This window comes from Achroia grisella, unplaced genomic scaffold (genome assembly GCF_030625045.1).
Source record: "Achroia grisella isolate CSIRO2021 unplaced genomic scaffold, CSIRO_AGI_Agris_v1 utg157, whole genome shotgun sequence".
Lineage (NCBI taxonomy): Eukaryota > Metazoa > Arthropoda > Insecta > Lepidoptera > Pyralidae > Achroia > Achroia grisella.
This window is the reverse complement of record NW_026712653.1, coordinates 2937356-2961532: the sequence shown is the minus strand read 5'-3', so window position 1 is coordinate 2961532 and position 24177 is coordinate 2937356. Positions and strand designations below refer to the sequence as shown.

Below are 24177 nucleotides of genomic sequence, written 5' to 3'. Positions count from 1 at the left end.
AAAAAAACTCCTCCGATATGGTCTACATGAGCAGGGCCTCGGCGACTATACCAATAAAGCGACTATACCTCGGCGACTATAAAAATATTTTTTTTGTCAAAATACATTAATATTTTTTATTTCACTAATTAATTTTTGAAATAGTCGAATTTAAATACTGAAAAGTTTAATTAAATACTTGTTTTTGGAGACTTGTATTTCCTTCTTGTCAACTATGACATGTATATTGTGTATATAAAATATTTTCAATAATTGGCGATGGCGTTTCATCCCTTTCGCTTTTGCGTCTGTGGACGTCGTATACCTACTACGCACACAAGCGACGCGGGACTATGTATGAATGGTAGATACTAGGGGCGTCACATGATAACATTATGTCGTGGTGTTTTTTTTTTATGGATGATAATGGTATGGTGCAACCGCCTGCGCTAACGGTTTACGCTGGCGGGGCACCAGTGGAAGATGATAAGATGAACATGAGGTCAGGTCAGTTAGCCCATCGTGACAAATTCACCAAGAATTTATCACGATGATTTCCAGGGGGAACCGCGTGGAGGTCAACCTGACATGGTACATTGCTAGCAATGGGGTCAATGAGTCCACATTAATAACAATCCCCTTCCCCCCTATGTCGTGGTGTTGTTCATGCGAGAGTTACCATTCACCATCATGTGGGACGTCAGCTTTATTTTTATAATTTTCAGTTACATAAAAATGGGTAGGTCACGAGTCTTCCCATAAAGCCGTAAGGCTTGGCACAGACTAATAAAATGCACTTGTAAATAAATTTACTTTATTTTACAAAAATGTCTAAATGGTACATGGAATAAGTCCGTAATTATCATTTAAAAACCTGTAAGCAAATACTTCGTATGGCGTAATATTTTAGGCACTTACAGTCATGAGGTGTACAAATAATTCTAATAAAATTATTTATCACAAGGCACCAGTTAATATTTTCAATATTTTACAAAATTTCACTAATTTATATTATGTATTACATTGAGTTATTATGTAAGTGCTAACAACTAAAGAAGCTCACTTGCCAGGACTCAATTGTGGTAATAGAGCCACTTTATACAGTATCTTGCTTTCCGACACTTACAAGTAACACAGCTAGTAGTCAGATACTATGAAAATTTATTTTTAAAATTTTCTTCTCTATTTTCACCGTTTGTTATATTCTTCTTTTAGTGCATTAGCGTTACACAATACCTCAATGGTTTATAAAATAAGACTAATACGACTTATATTAATATTCTACATTTGTACAATATTTAAAAAGAAAATGGCCACAGTGTAATTTCAATAAATTTATATACCACTATCAATGGCAAAGGTATACATACTTCGGGCCAGATGAAACGTTATAATTATATGTATACTAGCTTCTCGCCCCGGCTTCGCAAGGGTGTACATAGATTATACATAAACCTCCTCTTGCATCACTCTATATATTATAAAATCCGCTTCAAAATCCATTGCGTAGTTTTAAAGATTTAAGCATATATAGGGACGGACAGACAACGACAGCGACTTTGTTTTATACTATATAATGATATAGGTAGGTACCATAACTGTATATTTAAAGTTGATTGTTTCATTCAGTAGACGAGACCCCGAATTTCTTAAAAGGATTTAATTATTGTATCTATGGTACACTCTGTTTAAAAGATATGTTTTATACAAATAAATAAATAACATAAAAAATAGACGAGAAATTTATGTAATTACATATACATATATAGTTTGTATTTATACAAATAGGAAGGAATAGTAAATTGGCGTTTCATCTAAGTAACTTGATCCTATTGAATATCTACATAATTGTATGAATATTACATACATATACACATATGTTGTTCAAGCAAGCATCAACCGACTCCATTATATTATATCAAGTAATAGTGCAGTAATTGCAAATAGATAATTTTATTTATTCGTACACTATTATCGTAGAATATAATATTATATAAGAACTCCCGATATCTCGACGGTTCTGGTTTAACAGCGTCGAAATATCGGGAACTCTTAAATAACATTATCAGTGTTGTTGCAAACTCTTTGCAAATTTTTATATATTTATTTTTCTGCCAATTTTTAATGTATTTTCTTTATAGAATTGTCATATATTTTTATTGACACTTTTTGCCTTACAACCGTTTGTTCACGTATCTTAATTACAAATCTTTAACATTGTTTATCTATTGTTTGATTTATATTACGCATACAGTCCATCGGTTATATTTTGGTCCATTTTTAACAAACCAACTTGACATTTTACAAGTGTAATTATCCCGATTACATAATGTAAAAAAAATATCTAAATATAATAATTATGAATAACTGCTATATAAAAACCAAAATATTGTATAATAGTTACTGTAGTAATAGGTAATTTTATTTATTCGAACACTATTAAGAGCTCCCGATATTTCGACGGTTCTGATTTAACAGCGTCGAAATATCGGGAGTTATTAAATAATTTTATTATGGCAAATATCCCGATTATTAATATTTAGTGTGACAAAATTTGAAAGTGTTTATTTATTCGTCATAGAGGTAGGTATGTAGATATATAATTATTATTAAGAACTGCAATATAAAAAAAGTATAATATTATACAAAAGTCACTGTAATTTTTAATATACCGAGAAACTTGATATGATGTCAGGTATAATCAGAAATTAGCTATAATAGCATCAACTCTACATTCACGACTGCCTTGATTTGATAATTCCTGCTTGAACATTCAACATAGTTTTTTTTTAAGATAGGATTTTCACGTAACAATCACGTCTATTTCGAACTACCCGCGTAGTAAAAAACTCTATCGAGAGTGACGTGGTTTTCTGATCTCATCTTTGTGAATCTGCCGTATTGTTCCTCGTAGCAGCGACACCGATTGCTGGGGCACTTGGGAGGGTATACGATGCATTGGTCCATGCAGTACACATCCGCACCATCGCGACCTTCCAGCTCTCCGATAGCTTCACACACTTGCCTGAAAATACATATATTCTATAATAATAATATAATAACTCAGGACAATTCACACAGCGCCATCTAGTCCCAAGTTAAGCTGAGCTTGTGTTATCATTTTAACTGTTAGCTGTCAAAATCTGTGAGATCAATTATAGGACTTCTCTCAGATTATTCGAATCGGACACAGAATATATTATGACCGAGTCCTGTAATTGGCTTCTTCGCAGATGGCCGGTTATGGATTCTAGACAACCAATATAAATACTTAAATACATTTTTTCTAAATACATACCTACATAATATATATAGGAAACATCCAGACGAATACAAACAATCATATTAATTAATACATATGTTTTGTTCGAGGAACCTAACCCGCGACCATCGGAAGTAAGGCGGTGTGTTAAACCGCTAGACCACTGACGCCGTCAACCCACGCGAAGCTAGAGAGTATATACACCTGCTATGGCTAGTAGGTACATAGGTTTAGAAGTAACTTACGGGCACTGACATAACGCCACAGGACAATTGGGCGGGTATCGAAGGCAGTTGGTTTGGCACCAGCTCAGCATACCAGGGATCACGCGGAAGCTATCAGTCGGCACACACACCTGGTCCCTGGAATTTACAAATTAAGTATTTAAATCAAGGCCTTTACTTGTTTGGACGTCAGTCTAAATTTTGGAAAGCAATTTTTATTCGTATATTAGCTGACCCGACAGACTTTGTCCTGTCTTAACTATGAATATTGACTCTACACATTGTACATAGTAGGCAAACATTAAAGAAAACTTAACGACCATGTTAATTCACGTAATGTTCTGTGCAAATTTCTTAATTTTGTCGTTCATAAGAACCTTCTCCTGACAATAATAAACAAAAAGAAATAAGCGAAATTGTTTAAGCCATTCACGCGTGATGCCGTGACCAAAAAAATGTCTAGAGATTCTGAAAAATTATACCAGATTTATAAATTCGCCACAATCAGAGAAAAACCCCGATATGATCCACCTATATTGTCTCTTACTGGAGCTCCATCAGCATATACTATATTTAACCATAATCAAACATTAAACATGTTAGATACAAATTTAACGTTCTGTACAATTTTTTTTAGAAACTATAATTTCGTTGTTTATTACTAAAATACTAGCAACTATAAATAATATCTGAAACAAAGAAACGCCTTTACTTTATTAAGAAAGAAATTAAATATATCTATTCCACCAATGAATAATTTTATATCATACAAACATTTTTTATATACCTAACTGAAATGACTATCAAGCATACACCCATACGTTGGTACTCCGGAGGAATTATAAGGTTCTTAGACATAACACTAAGTATATATAATTACACCCTCCAAACGACGCATATTACAAAGTAACTGCTTTACTGCTGGGCTAAACTGTTGAGACAGAGGTAGTCAGAAGTTTTGTATAACTTTGGTAAATTTTATATTCCTTAAGGACTAAATGATTAAATTGAGTGCTCATAAAAGGGTTAGTCACATTTCTAATAGTTTACTTGGTCAGTAGTATCTAAGAAAATCATAGTTAAATACTGTTATATAGGTATATGTACATGGTACTAATCTACATGTACTTGATATTTCAAGGGGATATAAATAATTTTAGTCATTACAATTTATATGGTTGTTATACATATAAAATTAGTCACATAACTACTTTTACTACATTTATTTAACACAAATTAATGGGTACACATCACAACATAAATCAAGAGCAATTGTTATAGTAACAAAATCGGATTGTATAGAGTTTATAGAATTATCTGTTATTTTGCGGAAGTAATGAAATGGTCATTACTTAATGGATTTTATTTCGTTTAATTCCGCTACCATTAGCCTGTGTGAGACCACAAATATTCAGTGCGGAAATTTGACCACTGCTACTGGAAGCGTTACGATTTTCTCTATTGGTGATCATATTCCGACCGTTATTGAATCTATACGTACAATTGAGGTATCATAGATTGAATAGAGTTCGGATATAACTTCGAAGCTAAGAGTTGACTGAGTAGACTACAAACGCCGAACAATCAACATTGGGCTTCCAAGCTTTATCAAAGCCCTCAAGAAAATAATATAAATCCATTAAATAATGAAATCATATTGATTACACAAATATTATTTATATTCCTGTAACAAATATGTGCTTTTAACAAATATATTTTTTGTAACATTTAAATATATTTCTAGAACTTACTGTGTAGTTCTACAAATATTTTATTTTATTTTTATTAATTATAAGAACTTTCAATATTAATTTTTGTATGTATGATTATATAACAATAATATTGCAAGTTAATCGAGAAGAATGTACAAACAACGCAGTTGTTTTATTTTATTATAAAAAAAGTGGTACGTTTTTATTTTACGATTTATGTACCTAAATATTAACGATCACATAATACTATGTATAATAATTACAGTTAACTCGCAAAATAAAATAGAATGTATGGTACAGTAGTCCATTGGATTGCGATGTTCTATCAATCCGACTCCGTTATATCTATAATGCTCCGGAAGAATTATTCACAACAGAACGCAACCAATCTTCACTACCCCGTAGCCCGTAGACAACCAATACCTTCAACCATTCAAGAAACACGATAAATGTTATACCTAATCACAATTGGTTCAGTAAATTCCTCCTCAGTGTCAGATATATCATTGCTGAAAAAAATTAATTAAAAAATTATAGTGCGCGTTATTCACACAACAAGTCGATAGAAACAATATTATATTTATTCGCAAGTTACCTAATCGCATGTAAAGGTGCCTTCTGCGCATCGTAATGTATTTTTCTGAAATATTAAGCAGATAAATATAGAGACTGATTAAGCCTATTAAAAAGTATAACGACCTACTTAACTCACCATTTTCAGTTTCCATTATCAGCATTAATGTCTATTGGACTATTTATATTTTCGACAAATATTGTCTACGCATTGACAGTTATAATTCAATCCAAATATTTTAACATGTGAATTATACAGATTGATTACTGACAACGAAAATTAATATTACTTTAGTGTTTTATCACGCTGAAATATTAAGAACATTGACCTACCTTATTTTATAAGAATTTTCTTGGTATTTACTCTATTATTATTATTATATACTATTGGATTATAGTACTATAATATGGTAGTCATACTTGTTGGTGACCGACCGCTACAAACTCTTTTGATACGTTTATTATTTTTAAATTTATACTTTTAGAACAGTTCTTTTTTATATCATGTTATTTGATATATTTCACTTTATTGATTCATTGTCTTTTCAATAGTTCGCAACTGTATTTCAATATATTTTACTATCATATTCTACGTGTTTTTATTTAGACATCCATATAGTCCAGCGATCCATTACAATACTGCTAACGTAAATATAAATGCAAAGGACTATTCCCTTTCTTAGCTTAATACTTATATTTTCACGTATATAAGCTAAATCTGAAATTCAAGGCCTTAATATTGTATAGTATGGCAATAAAACTTCAGTTATGTGTTATGCATCCTTGGTACATAATCAAACAGTCTTTTATGTAGCTAAGTTAAACAACGCAAGTACTTAGAAAAAATACCAGGTAGCATCAATCAGTCCCTATAAAGTGCATAAATATAACATAGATATATAAAGAAGTATTAGTATTATTGTATAATACATGTCTTGTGATAATCCAAATACAAATCATAGTATTGAAAATATAGTACAAAATACAAATATATTATTAGGTGTAACCAAAACGTAGTCTTATACCTGACAATGAGTGGGTATACAGTTTGGGGCATACTGTAATCTCTGTAGAATAGTTGGTATGGATTGTCCCTCAAGTTGCTTCCAATGAAGGCTGGTGGTACTCCACCAGTGCTGGTCACCACGGTGATGTCAGCGCAGTTCCGGAATGTCTCCGAGCGACCGCATCCTACCGCTTCCGTGCCGTTGGCGCAAATGCCCCACATATTACCTGTAGTTAGGGTCAATATTAATAAATCGGTTAGTGTATCATTATATAGTATATTATTTAGTACTAAATATTAAAATTGTAGTATATATAATCTTTGGTATAATTAATCTATGATGTTTATAATGTACTCTGTGCAGTTGATGGAGTCTGTACTGTACAATGGCGGGAACGGCCAATTCAAATGTGAGGCGCGAATTAGCTTTTTTTTTAAATTAATATTTCAAGACAGTACAAATATATTTGAAAAAAAAAACAACAAATTGGAACACAGAACCGGAGCACTTTCAATTTCGCGCGCAAAATGAAAACCGCTTTACCTGTATAATAGGTCCACTGCAGTACACACTGCGTGCACGTGACATATGGTGGTAACCTTACACGGTACCTGAATATTTCCTTCTTCTCCGTGTCCAAAGGAATCAGGAATCTATCTTCTCTAGTTCCAGATATAAAGAGAGGAAACCTAAAATTACATTCAGAAATAATGATCAATATCTAATTAGGATTTCAAAATATAATAACAGATGATGATAGTTTTATGTCAATGAATTCAAATGCACACTACATTACTTCCGACGGTCGCGGGTTCGATTCCTCGCACGGTGTAAACATTTATATTCATGAGTATAATTATTTGTCTGTTTTCTATATGTATTATCTATGTATTTACAAAAATAAAATAACTAAGTACTTATATCAGTTGTCTAGTACACAAAATACAAGCTCTGTTTACCGTGGGACTAGATGGCGCTGAGTAAATTGTCTAGAGTTATTTATTATTTATGTCTAGGGTTAATTGGTTACCTGTCAAAGCATTCTTGACTGGCCTCTTGCTTAGGATTATTGTTTGGACAGAGCTTCATTACGAAGGTCCCAAGATGGTTTGCAGTCAACTCTACTTCAACTTCTATTTCCTGAAGAAAACAATTGATATAGCAAACGTATGTTGGTATGTATGTAACAACTATGATCAACTTTCAGATTTCTTATATAGGTACCGCATTTTAAACCGACTCCAAAAAATAGAAGTATCTCAAATCGGCAATTTTTTTTAAAAGTTTGTTTATTCATAGCTTCCTCATTTATTATAGTTAAACGGGTTTTAACACGAATAATTTTACGGCAAATAAATGTACGAATATATACTTCTCCCCAGATAATTAATACTAAACGAAAGTTTAAAAATAAGTATTTCTCACTTATTAATTGGTTTGAAAAAATATTTTTTTATTTGTAAGTTTATTCTTTCAGTTTGGTCTTGTGTTTGGAGTCGGTAATAATACAGAATCATGTTTATGATGATGATGACGATACTGTGAAATGTTTGATACAGATGCATGAACTAGAATTGGTTGTAACTGGTTCTAACTGGTTCTAACTATAAACTTAGTAAATATAGATTTACCTAATCTATGTATGATAGATTTAAAGGTAGTTAAAAACTTGAAATGTCGATAGTTATCCTGAAAAAGGGTACAGTGACTGCCAAATGATTGGTACACTTGTTTGCTCATCCAGTATCCAATGGTTAAGCGTTTGGTTAAGCATTATCCCATTCATTGGGGTCGCCTACTATGATTTTTTCAGGAATATTGTTATTATTAATAATAATAATTTGTCTATGCACCAACACGCAAACCCGAGATACGCAATGAATCGAACCAGAAAAAAACATAACTACGTCAATAACATAACCCTGCCTACTGCCTGCCTGTCACGAAGCCATAGAAATTATCAAGAAATTAAATAAAAAACACCAACCTTAATAGGTTTTAAGAATATTAAATACTAGCTATTACCCACGGCTTCGTACGCATAACTTCATTACATGGCGCTGAAGTAGCAAAATGTTAATATTTTATTATTTACAAAAAATATTCGATTTTTAAATAAAAAGTCTTAGTCATCTTAGTTTAAGTTCATTCTAATACCTCCAAAAACATGTGTACAAAAATTCATGATGATCGGTTTAGTAGTCTTTACGTGAAAGGGTAACAAACATACCTACACTCACATTTATAATATTGTGCCCCAATGAATGGGTCATTGGGGTCGCCTACGAAAGGGATAAGAAAGAAGCAGGTAATGATGATGATATAATAATTGCTTATTCCCTATTTGGGTAAGAACATAAAGTGGAACGATGTCACTAACCTGTCCCACGCTGTAGTGCCTGGTGATGATGCCCTTCCCGTACATGCCGCCAGCTTCGTGCGGCCTCGGTATCGTCAGATGATCCGCATCTCCGCACACGCCACATTTACCACCATTTTGCTCCCACTGGACTGGACATACCAACAATATTAAACAACTTTCATGCTTTTATTATCACCCTCGGTAGTGTAGTGGTTTAGCACATCGCCTTATTTTCGATGGTCGTGGTTTCGATTCCTTATATAGTACAAACATTTGTATCCATGAGTATGATTGTTTGTATTGGTCTGATCGTTTCTTATGTATATTAGGTGTGTATTTATAAAAAACGATCTAAATATTCTATCAAATGTCTAATACCCCTAACACATCATCCACCCAACCATCTATCAATCCATACTCACATATTTCGCGTTTTTTTTAATCTCAGGACAATTCACACAACGCCATCTAGATCCAAGTTAAGCTTGTGTTATGGGTACTAGGTAACTAATACAAATACATAGATATTTTTTTTCTTAAATACATACATATTATACATAGAAAACACCCAGACCGATACAAACAATCATACTCGTGAATACAAATGTTTGTGCCGTGCGAGGAATCGAACCCGCGACCATCGGACGTAAAGCAGTATGCTAGACCGCTAGACCACCGAGGTCGTAATTTTTCAGGAGCGTTTATAATATTAATAAGATGAAAAACATCCATACTTGCATCCTTACGAACTTTCATGTTATTAATAGTATAAATATGCAATACTGAAGTAAATGATTACTCTTCCAACTAACAATTAGTAGGAAACAATCAGATTCTATCTCTTCCTCTAGGTATTAATAATAATCTGTAATGTTATCTCACCTGTGGTGCTACTTTGTAATGGGACCTTATCTAAGGTTATAACCTGGTTTTTGAGGATATCAAGCAAATGTTATACTATTGTAATGATAATAAATAAATACTATTTGTAATGTTTTATCTCGCCTTTATTTATCTCTTTAAACTTAAAGGAGATAAGCTAAGAATTACGAGAATAATAAATTAGGACGAATCAAATAATACTTATACGTATGGTGATTGAAACCATAAACAAAAAATATAGATACAATGATGAAGAACTTTACACAGACCCTAATAAGTCGTAATAACACAATAGATTCATCATTTCGCGATCATTCACCTTCGTTGATTAGCGATGATGATTTGGTTAATAATTACTTGAAAAAAAACACGCTTCGTCATTGTACTTTATTAGATATTAATCAAATCAAATAAAGGAATTATTCTAATAAAAAATACATAACAGCCAAGTATGAATCTATACACATAATAACAACGACTTGACGACCTCGGTGGTCTAGCGGTCTAGCACATCGCTTTACGTCCGATGGTCGCGGGTTCGATTCCTCGTACGGCACAAACATTTGTATTCATGAGTATGATTGTTTGTATCAGTCTGGGTGTTTTCTATGTATAAAATGTATGTATTTACGAAAATAAAAATTATCTATGTACTTGTATGAGTTATCTAATACTTACGTACGTAACACAAGCTTTAGCTAGCTTAACTTGGGACTAGATGGCGCTGTGTGAAAAAAATATGAAAAAAAAATTACATGGGAGATATAAGAATATATGAGAAAAGCTACTATTGGGGGGTGAACGGTCTGCTTGTCGGCACGACCGTGAAGATTGTCGTCGATTATGAAAAAAGAGAGCTCCTTGTCGTCCGTCTTTATATCTGTCGTATGAGTGTCTAGTCAATTGGTCTGTCTGTTCTAGTCATGTCAGGCCGCAACAGTGAGCTTCATAATAAATGGAATTTTTATTATTAAATTTTTTATCTGTTTTTATGTACGTGTGTGTGCGCTAATCTTAGAAATGGCATAATCGATTAGGGTGCAGTTTTCTTTAATGTATCGTAGTAAGCTTCACTCAAAATTTAATATTTGTGGAATTATAATCGGTTTACAAATAAAACAGTATATACTATTCTAGAACTTACGTTTTATATTTAGAAATATATAATATAATGTCAAAAGTCGAGTGCACCTTTAGTTATCAATTATCATTCATTATACCCATTTAAAGGTAAAATAATTTTCACATTAGAGTTCAACCATTATGAACAAAAAAAGACATTATAAAAGATCGCAGTTTAATAGAATTAATAAATAGATTCGTTTGATAGAATTATAAAAAAATCTATTCGATTTTTTAACTAATAAACAACAATTACAGTTATTTCATTCGTTAATATACTTTTACATTGAAAAATTATGAAAAATGGCGATACTCGGATATCTAATGATATTAGTACATATTTTATTAATATTATAAACGCTAGAATTTCTGAATGGAAAGATACATACATGGATAGATGGAAATTTGTTACTCTTTCACGCTAAAACTACTGAACGGATTATGAGGAAGTTCACAATAATGTAATTTACACAACAGGATTACATATAGGCTATAAATTTCATGCGAATTAAACCGCGGGCATAACTAATATTTTTTTCTTTAGTATGCGCCTTCGTGAGAATCAGTAAAGGAGAAAAAATGTATAGAGACATCACGCACAAAAGAAGCAAAAAATCCTAATACTCACTGGGATTACTTAATTGGCTTCACAACTAACGTATTGACACGAGGCTGCTTATAAAAACAATAAAAAACCTATTTCTTTACATGTTTTTTAATCAAATAAAGCGGCTCTCGCCGGCTTTGTTTAGCTTGCTTGTATTAGCGCTGAATACAGCGATTACTTGCTCAGTGGGTGTAATGTTTTTTTTAATCACTAAAAACGGCTTTCTCTGGCTTTGCTTGTATTGTTCTGTGTGTATTCAGCGATGACTTGCTCAGTGGGTGTATTCTATAGGTATTAACGTAAAAAATGTTATTCATATCAATTGTTCAGTACAGTAATGATTGAAAGAATTATTTGCAATTATTTAATTATCAATAATTCATTCAATCTTCTCTATAATTAAATAAGTACGAGTATACATTTATCTTCACGCCCACATCTCGTGGATTTGGTAGAAAATGACACAACTACTTTGTTTGCTGCTTTTGACGGCGTCGATGGTCTGGCAGTTTAGCATACCGCTTTATTTCAAATGGTCGCGGGTTCCACGCACGGTACACACGTTTATTGTTTGTATAGTGCAAGGAATCGAGGAGAATGATACTTTGTATTGTTACATATTCTCTATGTAGATTATATATGTATTTTCTACTATCCATAACACAAGCTCTGCTTAGCTCAGGACTAAGTAACCTTCTGTAATTTTTCCAGGAATATTGTTATTATTAATAATAATAATTTATGTCTATGCACCAACACCCAGACCCGGGGGGAGGGGATTTTTAGTAATGTAGACTAATGAACAAATTACTAGCAATGCATGGTGCATTCAGATCAGGTTGACCTCCACGCGGTTCCCCCTGGAAACCATCGTGATAAATTCTTGGTGAATTTGTCACGATGGTTAACTGACCTGACCTCATGTTCATCTTATCATCCTCCATTCGCCATCGTAAACCGTTAGCGCAGGCGGGTGCACCATTCCATTATTATCCATAAAAAAAAACACCCAGACCCGAGATACGCAATGAATGGAACCAGAAAAAAACATAACTATGTCAATAATATAACCAGGCAGGGTTACTGTCACCAAGCCATAGAGATTATCACGAAATTAAATAAAAAACACTGCCTTAATAGATTTTAACAATATTAAATACTAGCTTTTACCCACGGCTTCGCACGCATAACTTCATTAGGTACATGGCGCTGAAGTAGCAAAATGTTAATATTTTATTATTTATAAAAAATATTCTATTTTTAAATAAAAAGTCTTAGTCATCTTAGTTTAAGTTCATTCTAATACCTCCAAGAACATGTGTACAAAAATTCATGATGATCGGTTTAGTAATCTTTGCGTGAAAGCGTAACAAACATACCTACTTTCACATTTATAATATTAGTAAGATTATGTCCAGTGCGTTCGGCCTGCAATTTTTTATACATATTATATGTCGTTATAAAATTCTATCAATAATAAAATTAAAATTAATATTTCATTAGAAAAAAAATTTTCAATTATTCGCTATGTTATGCTCCTTTCTAGTTTATAAACGTAACGTCTATCTCTACAAGTAGTGGGTACAGAATAGGTAATGAAAGCTAAGTTCGCTGACCCTAATTCCTTTTCAAGCCGTTGACTTCGCGGCTCATTAGCTTAATGTGTAAGTACAGGACAAAAAATGTTTGCCCAATTGTTCAAAATGCAAGGATAATGCCCCGTGACATACCGGTCGGTAGACAACACGGATGTTGATGCTGCATTAACATCTTCACCACATGCCACAAATAGGGTTGCCAGCCGGATAAATCCGGACATAGACTTTTTCAATGCGTGTCCGGATAAAATAATGCCAGGCGTCCTGATGAGGCCGGATATAGTCAGACTTTGATTCCGTGTCCGGCCAAAATAAACGGTGTCCGACTTGTCCTGCTTTTGTTAGAATTTTTACAATATTTTTAATGTAAAATAAATAATAATTTTTATTTTTTCACTTTAAGAGAAGTTTTGTTGTATTTAGATTATTTTGCTTTTTGAAGTAACAGCAGGCACATAGGACTTATTTGTGTAATTGCTTTTCATTAGAATTTAACAAGATCTGTGGTAACAATAAAAATAAATATTTTTTTGATGTACCTATATTACTATACACAAAATCCTCAAACTTGGCCTGTTAGGTTTGGCGCTCTGGCAACCCTAGCCACAAACAAGCAAGCTAGTTGGCAAATATTAATATACACTGAGAGTGATAACAAGAAGGCAAGAAAAATAGTGTGACGTTTGTTTTTACGAGGTTTGTCGCGTATTATAAATAGTGAACTGTACTAGATTACTTGGATTTTAGTCTGATTTCATGTATGAAGAGTAAAACGAGTAGTAAACACACATGGCAGAAATTGTTTTGAAAGAGTTTTGTTTTTAATTTACTGCCTTATTGTTCACCACCCAGACCGATACAAACAATCATACTCATGAATACAATGTTTGTGTAGTGAGAGGAATCGAACCCGCGACTATCGGAAGTAAGGCGGTGTGCTAGGTCGTCGAATATATGTATATTCTTATTATACAAGAGTATTAATACCTACAAGGTACTGATACTCGTTATAATCATACCATTTGGAATAGTATACGAGTTAACATGACTGGAAAATAATAACCATAACATATACTATTCACAGCATTTGTGATTACAAATGCTGTGAATAGTACACATCACTATACGTGTGAGGATATATATGAAAGAGGTTTCATGGTCTTTCTAGACCATAAAACCTGGTCAGTTAGCCCCGTGGTGAATTCACCCAGAATTAACCAGGCATTGTTAGTAATGTGACCTACTGACCCCATAGTTAGCAATGTACTGCGACCTCCACGCGGTTTCCCCCGAAAATCATCCAATTGACAAATTCACCAGGAGCTGACACGATGGGCTAACTGACCTAACCTCATGCTTATCTTATCATCCTCCAGTGGAGCCCCGCCAGCATAAACCGTTAGCGTCGTGCACTGTTTCATCATCATCAACCATCCAAACAAAGCAACCCCTCTCTCCTGCTCTGTACGAGTTTATGTTTGTGGTATAGAAAAAAACCTACCGGCATACCCGCCGCAGAAGAGCTCGTTGTCGTTATAGTTGACTGGATTGGGGAACCCGAACCGCCACATGGAGTTTCTGGCTGGGGGATCCATCAGCCGGCCATGACCTTCCGCACCGCGGCGCGCGCTTTCCAGCATCTGCAGCCAAGACATTTCTCATCATAATTACGTAGACTGTTCACCATCTCTCTGATTGAGCCAAAAGCAAAGTTTGAAGACGGAGATACTCGTATAGCAGAGTAATTCTTCAGTACAAAGGCAACACCTTTCTCCTGAGGAATAGCAACGCATGACAAATATTGTCCTAAGGACTAGCAACGTATAACAATTATTATAAAACATGTATAAAATTCTGTTATAAAAGTTACCGCCTTATTGATTAAAAAAAATAGTTTTTTTTAAGTTAGTAAAGTAGTTAAGTTAGTACATATAAATTAGACAGAAAATATAGCTAGACATTTGTTTTTCATTAATTTATTTTTCATGAATAGTTATTAATTTTTGGTATGACGACTTACAACTGAAACAACAGATCATTTTTAAAACGTTTATGTGTTACAGGATAAAGACATGCGAAAATTCAATTAATTTTTTCTGTGTTATATAGTACTATTACAAAAATGTAGTACTACTGTGTACTATAATATGGCAGGAATAATATTTGTATTATTTTGTATAATTACAACTTTCCTTCAGGTGAGCCGTCAGCTTGTTTGCTAATCCAATTACATAATAAAATTACAAAATTTAATACCAAACCACTAAAAATAACTGCATTTCAAAAAAGCACACTTATTTACATTTAAACATAAACTTACTTGTAAAAGGAATATCCAATATGTTAGGAACGATGTACCCCTCGACTTGTATCTCCTCATTTCCATCTGAAAAACATAAAAATAATATGTTTACTGTAACGTAGTAATCAGAATATAAAATAAATTTTTATTAAATAAAATACATATGGTGTGACTCTTAAGTCAAAGTAAAAAATCTTTCAATTAATTTTGTGTTTGCTTGATAAAATAAATTTTTATTCGAAAACTTTTATGTGTTTATATTCTATTGTTTTAGACGAATTTATATTTCTCTCCGATTTATCGCGTAAAGGACTAAAATACATGTAAAGGTAGATTGGCTGAACTATAATATAAATTACACCTATCAGTTTTAATATGCACCCGAGAGAGGTATGTAGCTAATTTGTATCAATTTTAGAACGATTCCTTTCTAATAAAAAAATTATTATAATAAGGACTGGATACTGTAATAAGGACTACATATCTACGCGGAAGGATTTCCTAATTAACATATACAAATTTAATAATGTATATATTCTTCAACCTTCTTAAAAATCTTTATAGATACAATAAGTATAAGTTAATACCTACTTATAGTAGCTGCCTTAGCTTCCTTAGCTTATAATAATTACTTATCTATAATAAAATGTATATTATTAACCAGTAAACGGATTAAAATACATAATTACGCTATCTTTATCTCACAAATATAGCTATTGTAGATGTTATTTACTTCGTAGTAGATGTGAAATGGATTGACACGTACTCGCAATGGTCCTAGATTGTGCCTTGAATGTCACAGATAATATGGCGCGAAAATATATATAATCAAGACACATTTATAAGAAACGGTACACACGATATCCGATAGTTCAAGCTTACGTACATTTCACATCTGTCCAAGCAATAAAGAGTGATTTTATCGGTCTCGAAGAACATAAACGTCTTATAAACGACGTTGGTTGCGATCGGCCGAAAATTTATTTGCCTTTTTGAAATATCTACACACGGATCTTATTTGTAGATTTAACACTAAAATGTTATATAAATTTTTGTTTCACATTAACTACACGTGTGTTACAAATTGGTCATTTATTACTTATTTATTGTATAATGGAATTAAATTATTTGTTATGCTGGTACATTTTGTAATCGTATTCTGGAAATTAATATTGACAAAGAAAGTATTATTCTTCGCAGTGATACTTCATTGTTATTACCCATAGTATAGTATATCTTGTTACGGATCAATACAAAAAAAAAAGTCGATATTAGAGGACTGTTACTAGCGGCCCCAGGGTTGAGGGAATTATGAGTAATGATATATACCTGACAATACACATTGCAGGCAGTGGGTAACCCTATTGCCAGCAAGGTCATGTCGATGACACCATGTCAGATCGACTCGAATTCCCGACGATGGACAAATTGACCTAACTTCATGCTCATCCTATCATCCAGCGATGATGTCTCGCCAGCGTATACTGTTAGAGCAGGCGGATGTACCATTTCACTATCATCCAGAAAAAAAACGATACTCCATTACTAGTAGTGCCACTCCACCTGCTCCACCAAATGAAATGAATGTTTATTTTGCCAGGAATGTGGTGGGCACAACAATCATTATACTTCTTTCACCCTCTTCTTTCCCTCTTATGCAAAAAAATATATTTGATTGTTTATGCTTCTGTAAATAATTTTACAAATCTAGACATAATTATTAATAAATATCATTATTTTATTTATTTATCAGTCATTTTTATTTCAATTACCTATTTTTATGTACTAACATAATCTAATTTGGAACTTATTTTGCGCTATGCATATTATAAAATAATTTTAGTGAATATAAATATCTTTCAACTAACAAATTATGCGCTCAGTTTCTAAATATCCCCAAAGACATTTTTTCGAATAGTTTCAAGTATTTATTTGTAAATTTTGATACGCTTATGAAGTTTCAAGGTTACATATCTTACTAAACTATCATCTCCTGACAGGGTTTCCAACCTACCGTTAGCGCAGTAGAGTGCACCATTCCATATTTATCTACAACTAATATTTACAATTGGCTAATATTGAACTTGAAGCGCGCATAAGGAAAATATAATCCATTTGTGGAATTACTCATACGGATTTCACGTAAATCGTTGATGGCTTTGGGAAATATTTGCATAGAATGAAATACTGTAAGACAATGACTTTACAATGTTAAATCGTAAAAAATATTGGAATTTTTAACTTTGAAGCGGCTAATACTAAAGTTCAATTTTAATTGTTTGAGATGACTTAAATTTTATGGTGATGTTTGGTCAAAGTTACGAGCGTAGCGTGTAGACCGCAAATCGACATAGAATTTTTGTATTTAATCGTAAAAATATAGCAACAAATATTGCCCAAATAATCGACTTGGGAAAGTCGAACTCATTCAAATTGATGTTATTTGATGACTGCTGATGAAATATCCTTTTATTTACGGAACAAATATCTTAAATCACTAATACTGTTGTAAAAGTGATAACGTGTTTCTAATATTTATCTAGCTAAATTATTAAGGTGCATTGAATATATTGAGTTATAGTTTAGTTGAGTTGAGTATAGTATTATATATGTATATGGGAAAATATCTCAAAAAGGAAAACAAATCATAACAATTAAAATTAACACAGATCATTTACGTGGCGCTCCAATTTGGAATGAAATTTGGTATGGATAGTTTACCATACCAGTAGCAAATAATTATTACCAAGAAGTAATAATATTCTTAACTTATTAACGCTCAGTAATATACTGAACAACACTTTAAAATCATATATTCTACAAAATGGTCATATAAAATCATTAACTCACTGATACATTCATTATAAAAGCATTTCCGTTTTATATCGATGTGTTTACAGAATTTCAATTAATCAATTTATATGCTTTATGAATAAAATATTGACAATAAAACTAACATAACATTTTACATTGGACGTTTGCCAATGACTATATTTTATTCAATTGGAGGTCGATGAAATGGTTTTCTGCTGTTACGTGTAAAAAGTGTACGTGAAAACCAGAAATGTAAATGAAAGGAAACTTTGTGAGGTATAGTACATAAGAACGTTGTAAGTACTCAAAGGGCGAATTTGATGAGTGTAATCACCCAAAGGTGAGGAGAATACCTTCCACATCCACATGTCAAATATATTACCACCGCACCTCTAATATTTACCATTACTTGAAAGATACTTTAGAAGTAGAAGACGCTAGTTTACTGGGTATATTAGGATGAATGAATAGACAATAGAAATGATAGAATAACTCATGATATACAATGTGAGCATACTTGCTGGTGAAAAAAAATATTTTCGGAATCCCCTTTGACGTAGAGAGCATAAGTAAAACACTTTTGAATAAATAAATACACAGTACCTATTAGAAGACATGCGGTAATCAACATAGACACTATTACACACTTATTCCTTCAGCTGCCAGATTATGTTCTCAGCACTATGTTTTTTTTTTAATTTAATATATAATTGAATAAATTAGAATATCACGACCAAATTTTATCGCTGTCTTTCTTTACTTGCACCGCGGCCTTTATTTACGGGCGTTGACAGTTCGTTGATGGTTGTAGGCGTCTAGGTCAAGATACGTGCGGCCTTGACAACGGGTTGCGCACGCGCACGCCAACAGCGTTTGCTTATATGTAGATTATGTCATTAAATGTCACTAAATGTCGCGCAAGTAAAAAATATAGGAATTTAGATGTAGGAACAAATGCTTGTTCAGATTTCGTATGGTAATTATTATGATAACTATTGGTAAATGTCAATACTCACATTTATTTTTTTCAGCTGCATATTGAATTTTAATTATTTTTATTGAATACGCGCGAATGGCCCTCGCTTCGCACAAGTGCAGATAATATACCAATCGGTATTTTTTTTTAATAAAATATAATTAATGTTTAATTATTCTAGTCATTATACAATAATAACGTTTAGAATAGTAGTATAGTATAGTCTTTTCAATTATTATATACCTACTCGTATATCTTACTTCATGATTAGAAATATCCTTTGAAACAAGTTTCAATACTACTCGAGTAATATTGAAAAATGTTTCATAGACATAATCTATTTAGCGCTTTCTTTCTATCTATTTAGAGAATAACGTAAAAAGAACTGAATGGACTCTAATTTTGAGCAACAGTCAGTACCTATCATCTAAGTTACAAAGTAACCAATTATCATAGTATTACTATAGCAGCAGTACCAGAAATGACTGTGAATGACAATGATCAATCATTTTATTTATTTATCGTCATAATAGGTTTAAGGTAAGAAGAGAGATAATAATCACGGCGACATTCAATAGAAATATTTCCGAATACATCCACGCACTACTGTACATAGTCTAAATTGATACAGATAGAGGAAAAGGAACATATTTGACTATTCGTTTATAACAATAATCATAAAAAAAAACACTTAATAAATATTAAATTACTTTCACCTATTGTATTAGTTACTGTACTATGCTCACTCATGCATAAACGAAATATCTCCTTTGGAAAGTTTACACTCTTTCCCGAGGAGATAAAAACCATCGCTCCTAAGAATATCCTTCAATTCTTGTCCCTGACGGGTCTAGGTAGCGAACTTTGAAAAAGGGCGAGCACAATAGATCTATGTAGGTCGCAGAGCTACAGGTGCTACAAATATCTGACAATAGTGGGCTATTGTCAGATAACAACCCATTAAAAAAAAATATAAAAATACTTTATCAGCAAAAAGTATATGTACAGTGCATTTTAATGCAAAAAAAATGTAGTACCCTATAATGATTGTACATACCACTGCACAAAGTGGCCGATTACTAGTTGAAATTCATCAACCAACCAACTACTAACAGATGAGAAGCTGTAAAAAATGTAAAATTAGATATTGCTCTACGATACTAGTATACCTATTCTCATTTAAATAGAACACAGCTTCTATTCAATTAGTGAACCAAAACTACTCAATACAAGCTAAGTGGAACTCTCAAACTGAAGTCACCGTTAGAAACAAACGGCTTGTTATTTCTTTAGGAAAATACGTTTTCAATACTGCAATATGAAAGTAAAGTGCTATCAATGACACTGAGACGGTCCTTTGTTTATTTCGTAAACACATAAAAGACGGCACACAGAGCCAACGACTTACAGAGAATCCTGTTTTATATATACATACGAGTATACAGTGGTCAATTATATATATGTATATGTATATATAAACATTCCAAAGTTTATAAATCGAAAAGTTTTAAGATTTTTATGTAAAATAAAGCCTTTAATTGAGACAAGTTAAATTTTTTCTTAGTTAAATTTTATCTGAAGCAGCCAGTCGAAATGAGAGTGGGGTGAAATGATTCATTGATTCAATTCATCAATGATCATGATCAATGATTCATTCAGTGTTCAGACCACGATAACACTACTTAATTCGAATTATTAATTATACCTTAAAATTACTGGTCAGGTTACAATCAAATGCACGGGAGTAAATGAGAAGAACCAGATTTCATATAAGATCTAGAGAAAAGTTCCGAGATAACAAACCAAAAATATAGTGGAACTGTGAAGTTTTTTTTTTTAATAAATTGAAAACAGTGATAAATAATAACACAAATCAAAATGAAGGTAAACGAATCTTTATATAAACAAATTCCTTTGCCTTCATTTTAATTTTGAAAAAAATAACATTTTTTTATTGACACCTAAATAACTATCTACTTAATCAGCTGTGAGTATGCAGACAAATGGGGGCGCATCCAACCACGCGAACAGCTGGCTGTAAAAAGTGTATTCATTTAACGAAATATGATACCTTTTGGTAATATATTAAAACTGACCGGAGGCACCCGCCGTGCTTTGTCCATACATAACGAGCCTTCCGCGTGCTCCCTTCGACAAGTGTTAACATATTTTATTAACTTGTTCGGGTGATCCTTTAAGTTACATTTCTACGTGCCCATTTCAAGCATCACGTGTAATCAAAATCATGCTCGTTAAAACAACTGTAAAAATAAGATTTCGAGGATGATAAAATTACGTGACACCTTACAAACAAGGAAAGAAGATTATTACATTTTGATGCTTTTCATATCTAGTTCAGATCTCAGATTCATACAGTCACAAATTGTTCATGAAAATGATTTAAGAACTGTATATGATTGTGACTTAATATTATTATTAATGAAAATAACAAACAAGCAGACCAAATTGAAAAGTTGTATTTTTTTATTGAGCTCTTTGGGCTATAATCAATTTTAGACGTGCAGCAACAATTCAGGGATCTATTGTGCTGGCCCATTTTTCAGTGCGCTACTAGGACGCGTCAGGAACAATATTGCAGGAGCTGTGGATTTAATAGCCTTAGGATAGTGTGTGTACTTTTCCAAAGGAGATATTTGTTCCTGTATAAGTGGGCTACAACCACATCGGATGTGGTAGTGTCGTTTTCTCTTCCAGTTGGAAAACAGTGTAAATCTTTGGAATGGAAGGAAATAATTACATATTACAAAGAACTGTTTAAAGTACATCTAAGAGTAATGTCATGTAGGTCTTACATACATCTTTGATTCCGTACATTATAAAGAATTAAAAGATATGAGAAAGTCCAGGATAGATCCAAATAGAGGATAATCCGTTGCCCCAAAACAAAAAAAAATTAAGCAGTACGTACATGATACTTAAAAGAATCCCCAAAGTATATACGGCCACAGTACATTTCACATACATTGATATCGCGTGCCTGCTGAGTTCATTCGACGAGATTACGAGTCAATAATAATTTTAAATAAGTATAATTTATATGCAAATATATTTCCTTTGAATTCCTTTCTGTGTCGATTATGAGGTGTCTTCCAAACTCTTACGGTACATGTATATTAATAATAATAACATTAAAATTAATAATAATAATTTATAAATAATACAATAATATTTATTAGTTTCTTTACACTTACAGATAGTGTATTCACAATAAAGATTTAGATCTACTCTCTATACCTTACTTATATACGGTAATCGAACACACGATCCCTGTACAATATAATTTGGAGTATACCTATAAGTTTGTATTGGCTTGGATGTCCATTATTCATATTTACCAGGTCCCTCTGCTAAGTGTCAAATGACTTTGCACAAAGTCATCTGCTTGAATATTTCTATAAATATTAGATAGTCGTAAGAGTCTTCTGTATGTCTGCTTCACTCACTGCTTCAGCCCTAGCAGCTAATTAAGCAAGCTATATTTAGGCTTAAAATGTTAGAATTGAGAGTCAAATTAACGAGTACAAACACATAACATGTGGTTTCTCTTGAATGTAGGTATAAACATTCTATTATGTTTTGGCAAACCAAATTCAGACGAATCTGTGCAAAAACAAAAACCTACACCGGTTTACAATAAATAATAATAAAAACAATACTTCATAAGTGTAAATATTGCATCACCTAAAATTGAGGATATCATAAATCAAATCACTTGTCTTGTAAATATTAACATAACTATCCATAAAAAATAACGCATGTGTTATTTCTTAACATCGCAACTAAAAGTTAAATAAATATGTATATTGATATATTGAAAGTAAACCAAAACACTTCAAAAAACAATAAAACAATCTCAGCTGAAGCGATCGTAGCCACAGCCTAAACGTATAACTAAAAGAGTTGTAAAAATACGCACATTTAAAAAAAATACTTCACCGTAAGTTAGATAGTTTACCTAAAAACATTAAACAGATAAAATAAAAAAAAATAAAAAATAAATAAATAAAAAAAAAAAAACAACTTTAGAAAAGAACTTCTAAGCATTCCATGGGTCCATAGTGTAGCTGAGAGGGAAACTCCGACCAGTTCCCGGAACTTGTGATCTAGTTTTAGCTTTAAGAGGCCCCATTGCCGACATACGTCTACACGCATCTTCACCGCTCGTGTTTCTCTCCCTGCCCAGCCAAATCTGGTAGGACCCTGCTAGAGCTTTAAATACACGTTCTAATATAGAACTTGCTGCAGTTTAGGTAGGAAAAGCCCTTTTAGAAGATTGCGGAGAGATTTCGCTTATTCGGATTCGTATTAGTATTCTCGCACGCATATTAATCATATCACATGGCATATAAATATTTCTGAAGTATCGTAATGATGTCCAAAAATGGACAAATACCGAAGTATCAAATGTCACATACAAAATAAACACTTACACCTACTTACATGTAAAAAGTTGTAAATGTTGAGTGACAGTCGAAAGATGTTTTAGTACGTTGCCTTTACATGGAAAATCAAGTTGATTAATAAGCCAATTACTTTATTAAAATAATAAAGATTGTCATAATGGTATTATAAAAGTGCAATTATACGCCAATCAGAACAATTTTCGTGTCAAGTGAATTTATATTTAATTTTAACCAATTTCGCTTAAGAAACGGCCAATTTACTGCAATTGGCGAGGAAAGAATTCCACTTTTCTTGTTAATGATTGTTTTTATGCCGCCAGCTATGTGATTTTA

General features: G+C 32.5%; 1 protein-coding gene across 4 annotated transcripts in view; it reads right to left on the bottom strand.

Moving 5' to 3' along the window:
• Positions 1-2744: 2744 nt before the first annotated feature.
• LOC131840989 (uncharacterized) overlaps positions 2745-24177 on the bottom strand; it is a 71486-nt gene continuing 50053 nt past the window's right edge. For 2 of the 4 annotated variants that reach the window (XM_059189208.1, XM_059189209.1), the window contains exons 2-11: positions 15649-15714; positions 14830-14968; positions 9138-9268; positions 7788-7897; positions 7301-7446; positions 6776-6983; positions 5773-5817; positions 5636-5686; positions 3487-3603; positions 2745-3004 (exon numbers count right to left, since the gene is read on the bottom strand). In XM_059189208.1, the coding sequence (XP_059045191.1) occupies positions 2800-3004; positions 3487-3603; positions 5636-5686; positions 5773-5817; positions 6776-6983; positions 7301-7446; positions 7788-7897; positions 9138-9268; positions 14830-14968; positions 15649-15714 (1218 nt within the window). In that variant the 3' untranslated portion in view covers positions 2745-2799. Of the gene's footprint in view, positions 3005-3486; positions 3604-5635; positions 5687-5772; positions 5818-6775; positions 6984-7300; positions 7447-7787; positions 7898-9137; positions 9269-14829; positions 14969-15648; positions 15715-24177 lie in introns of those variants that run through there. The other 2 variants (XM_059189211.1, XM_059189210.1) reach the window with 2 other exon arrangements.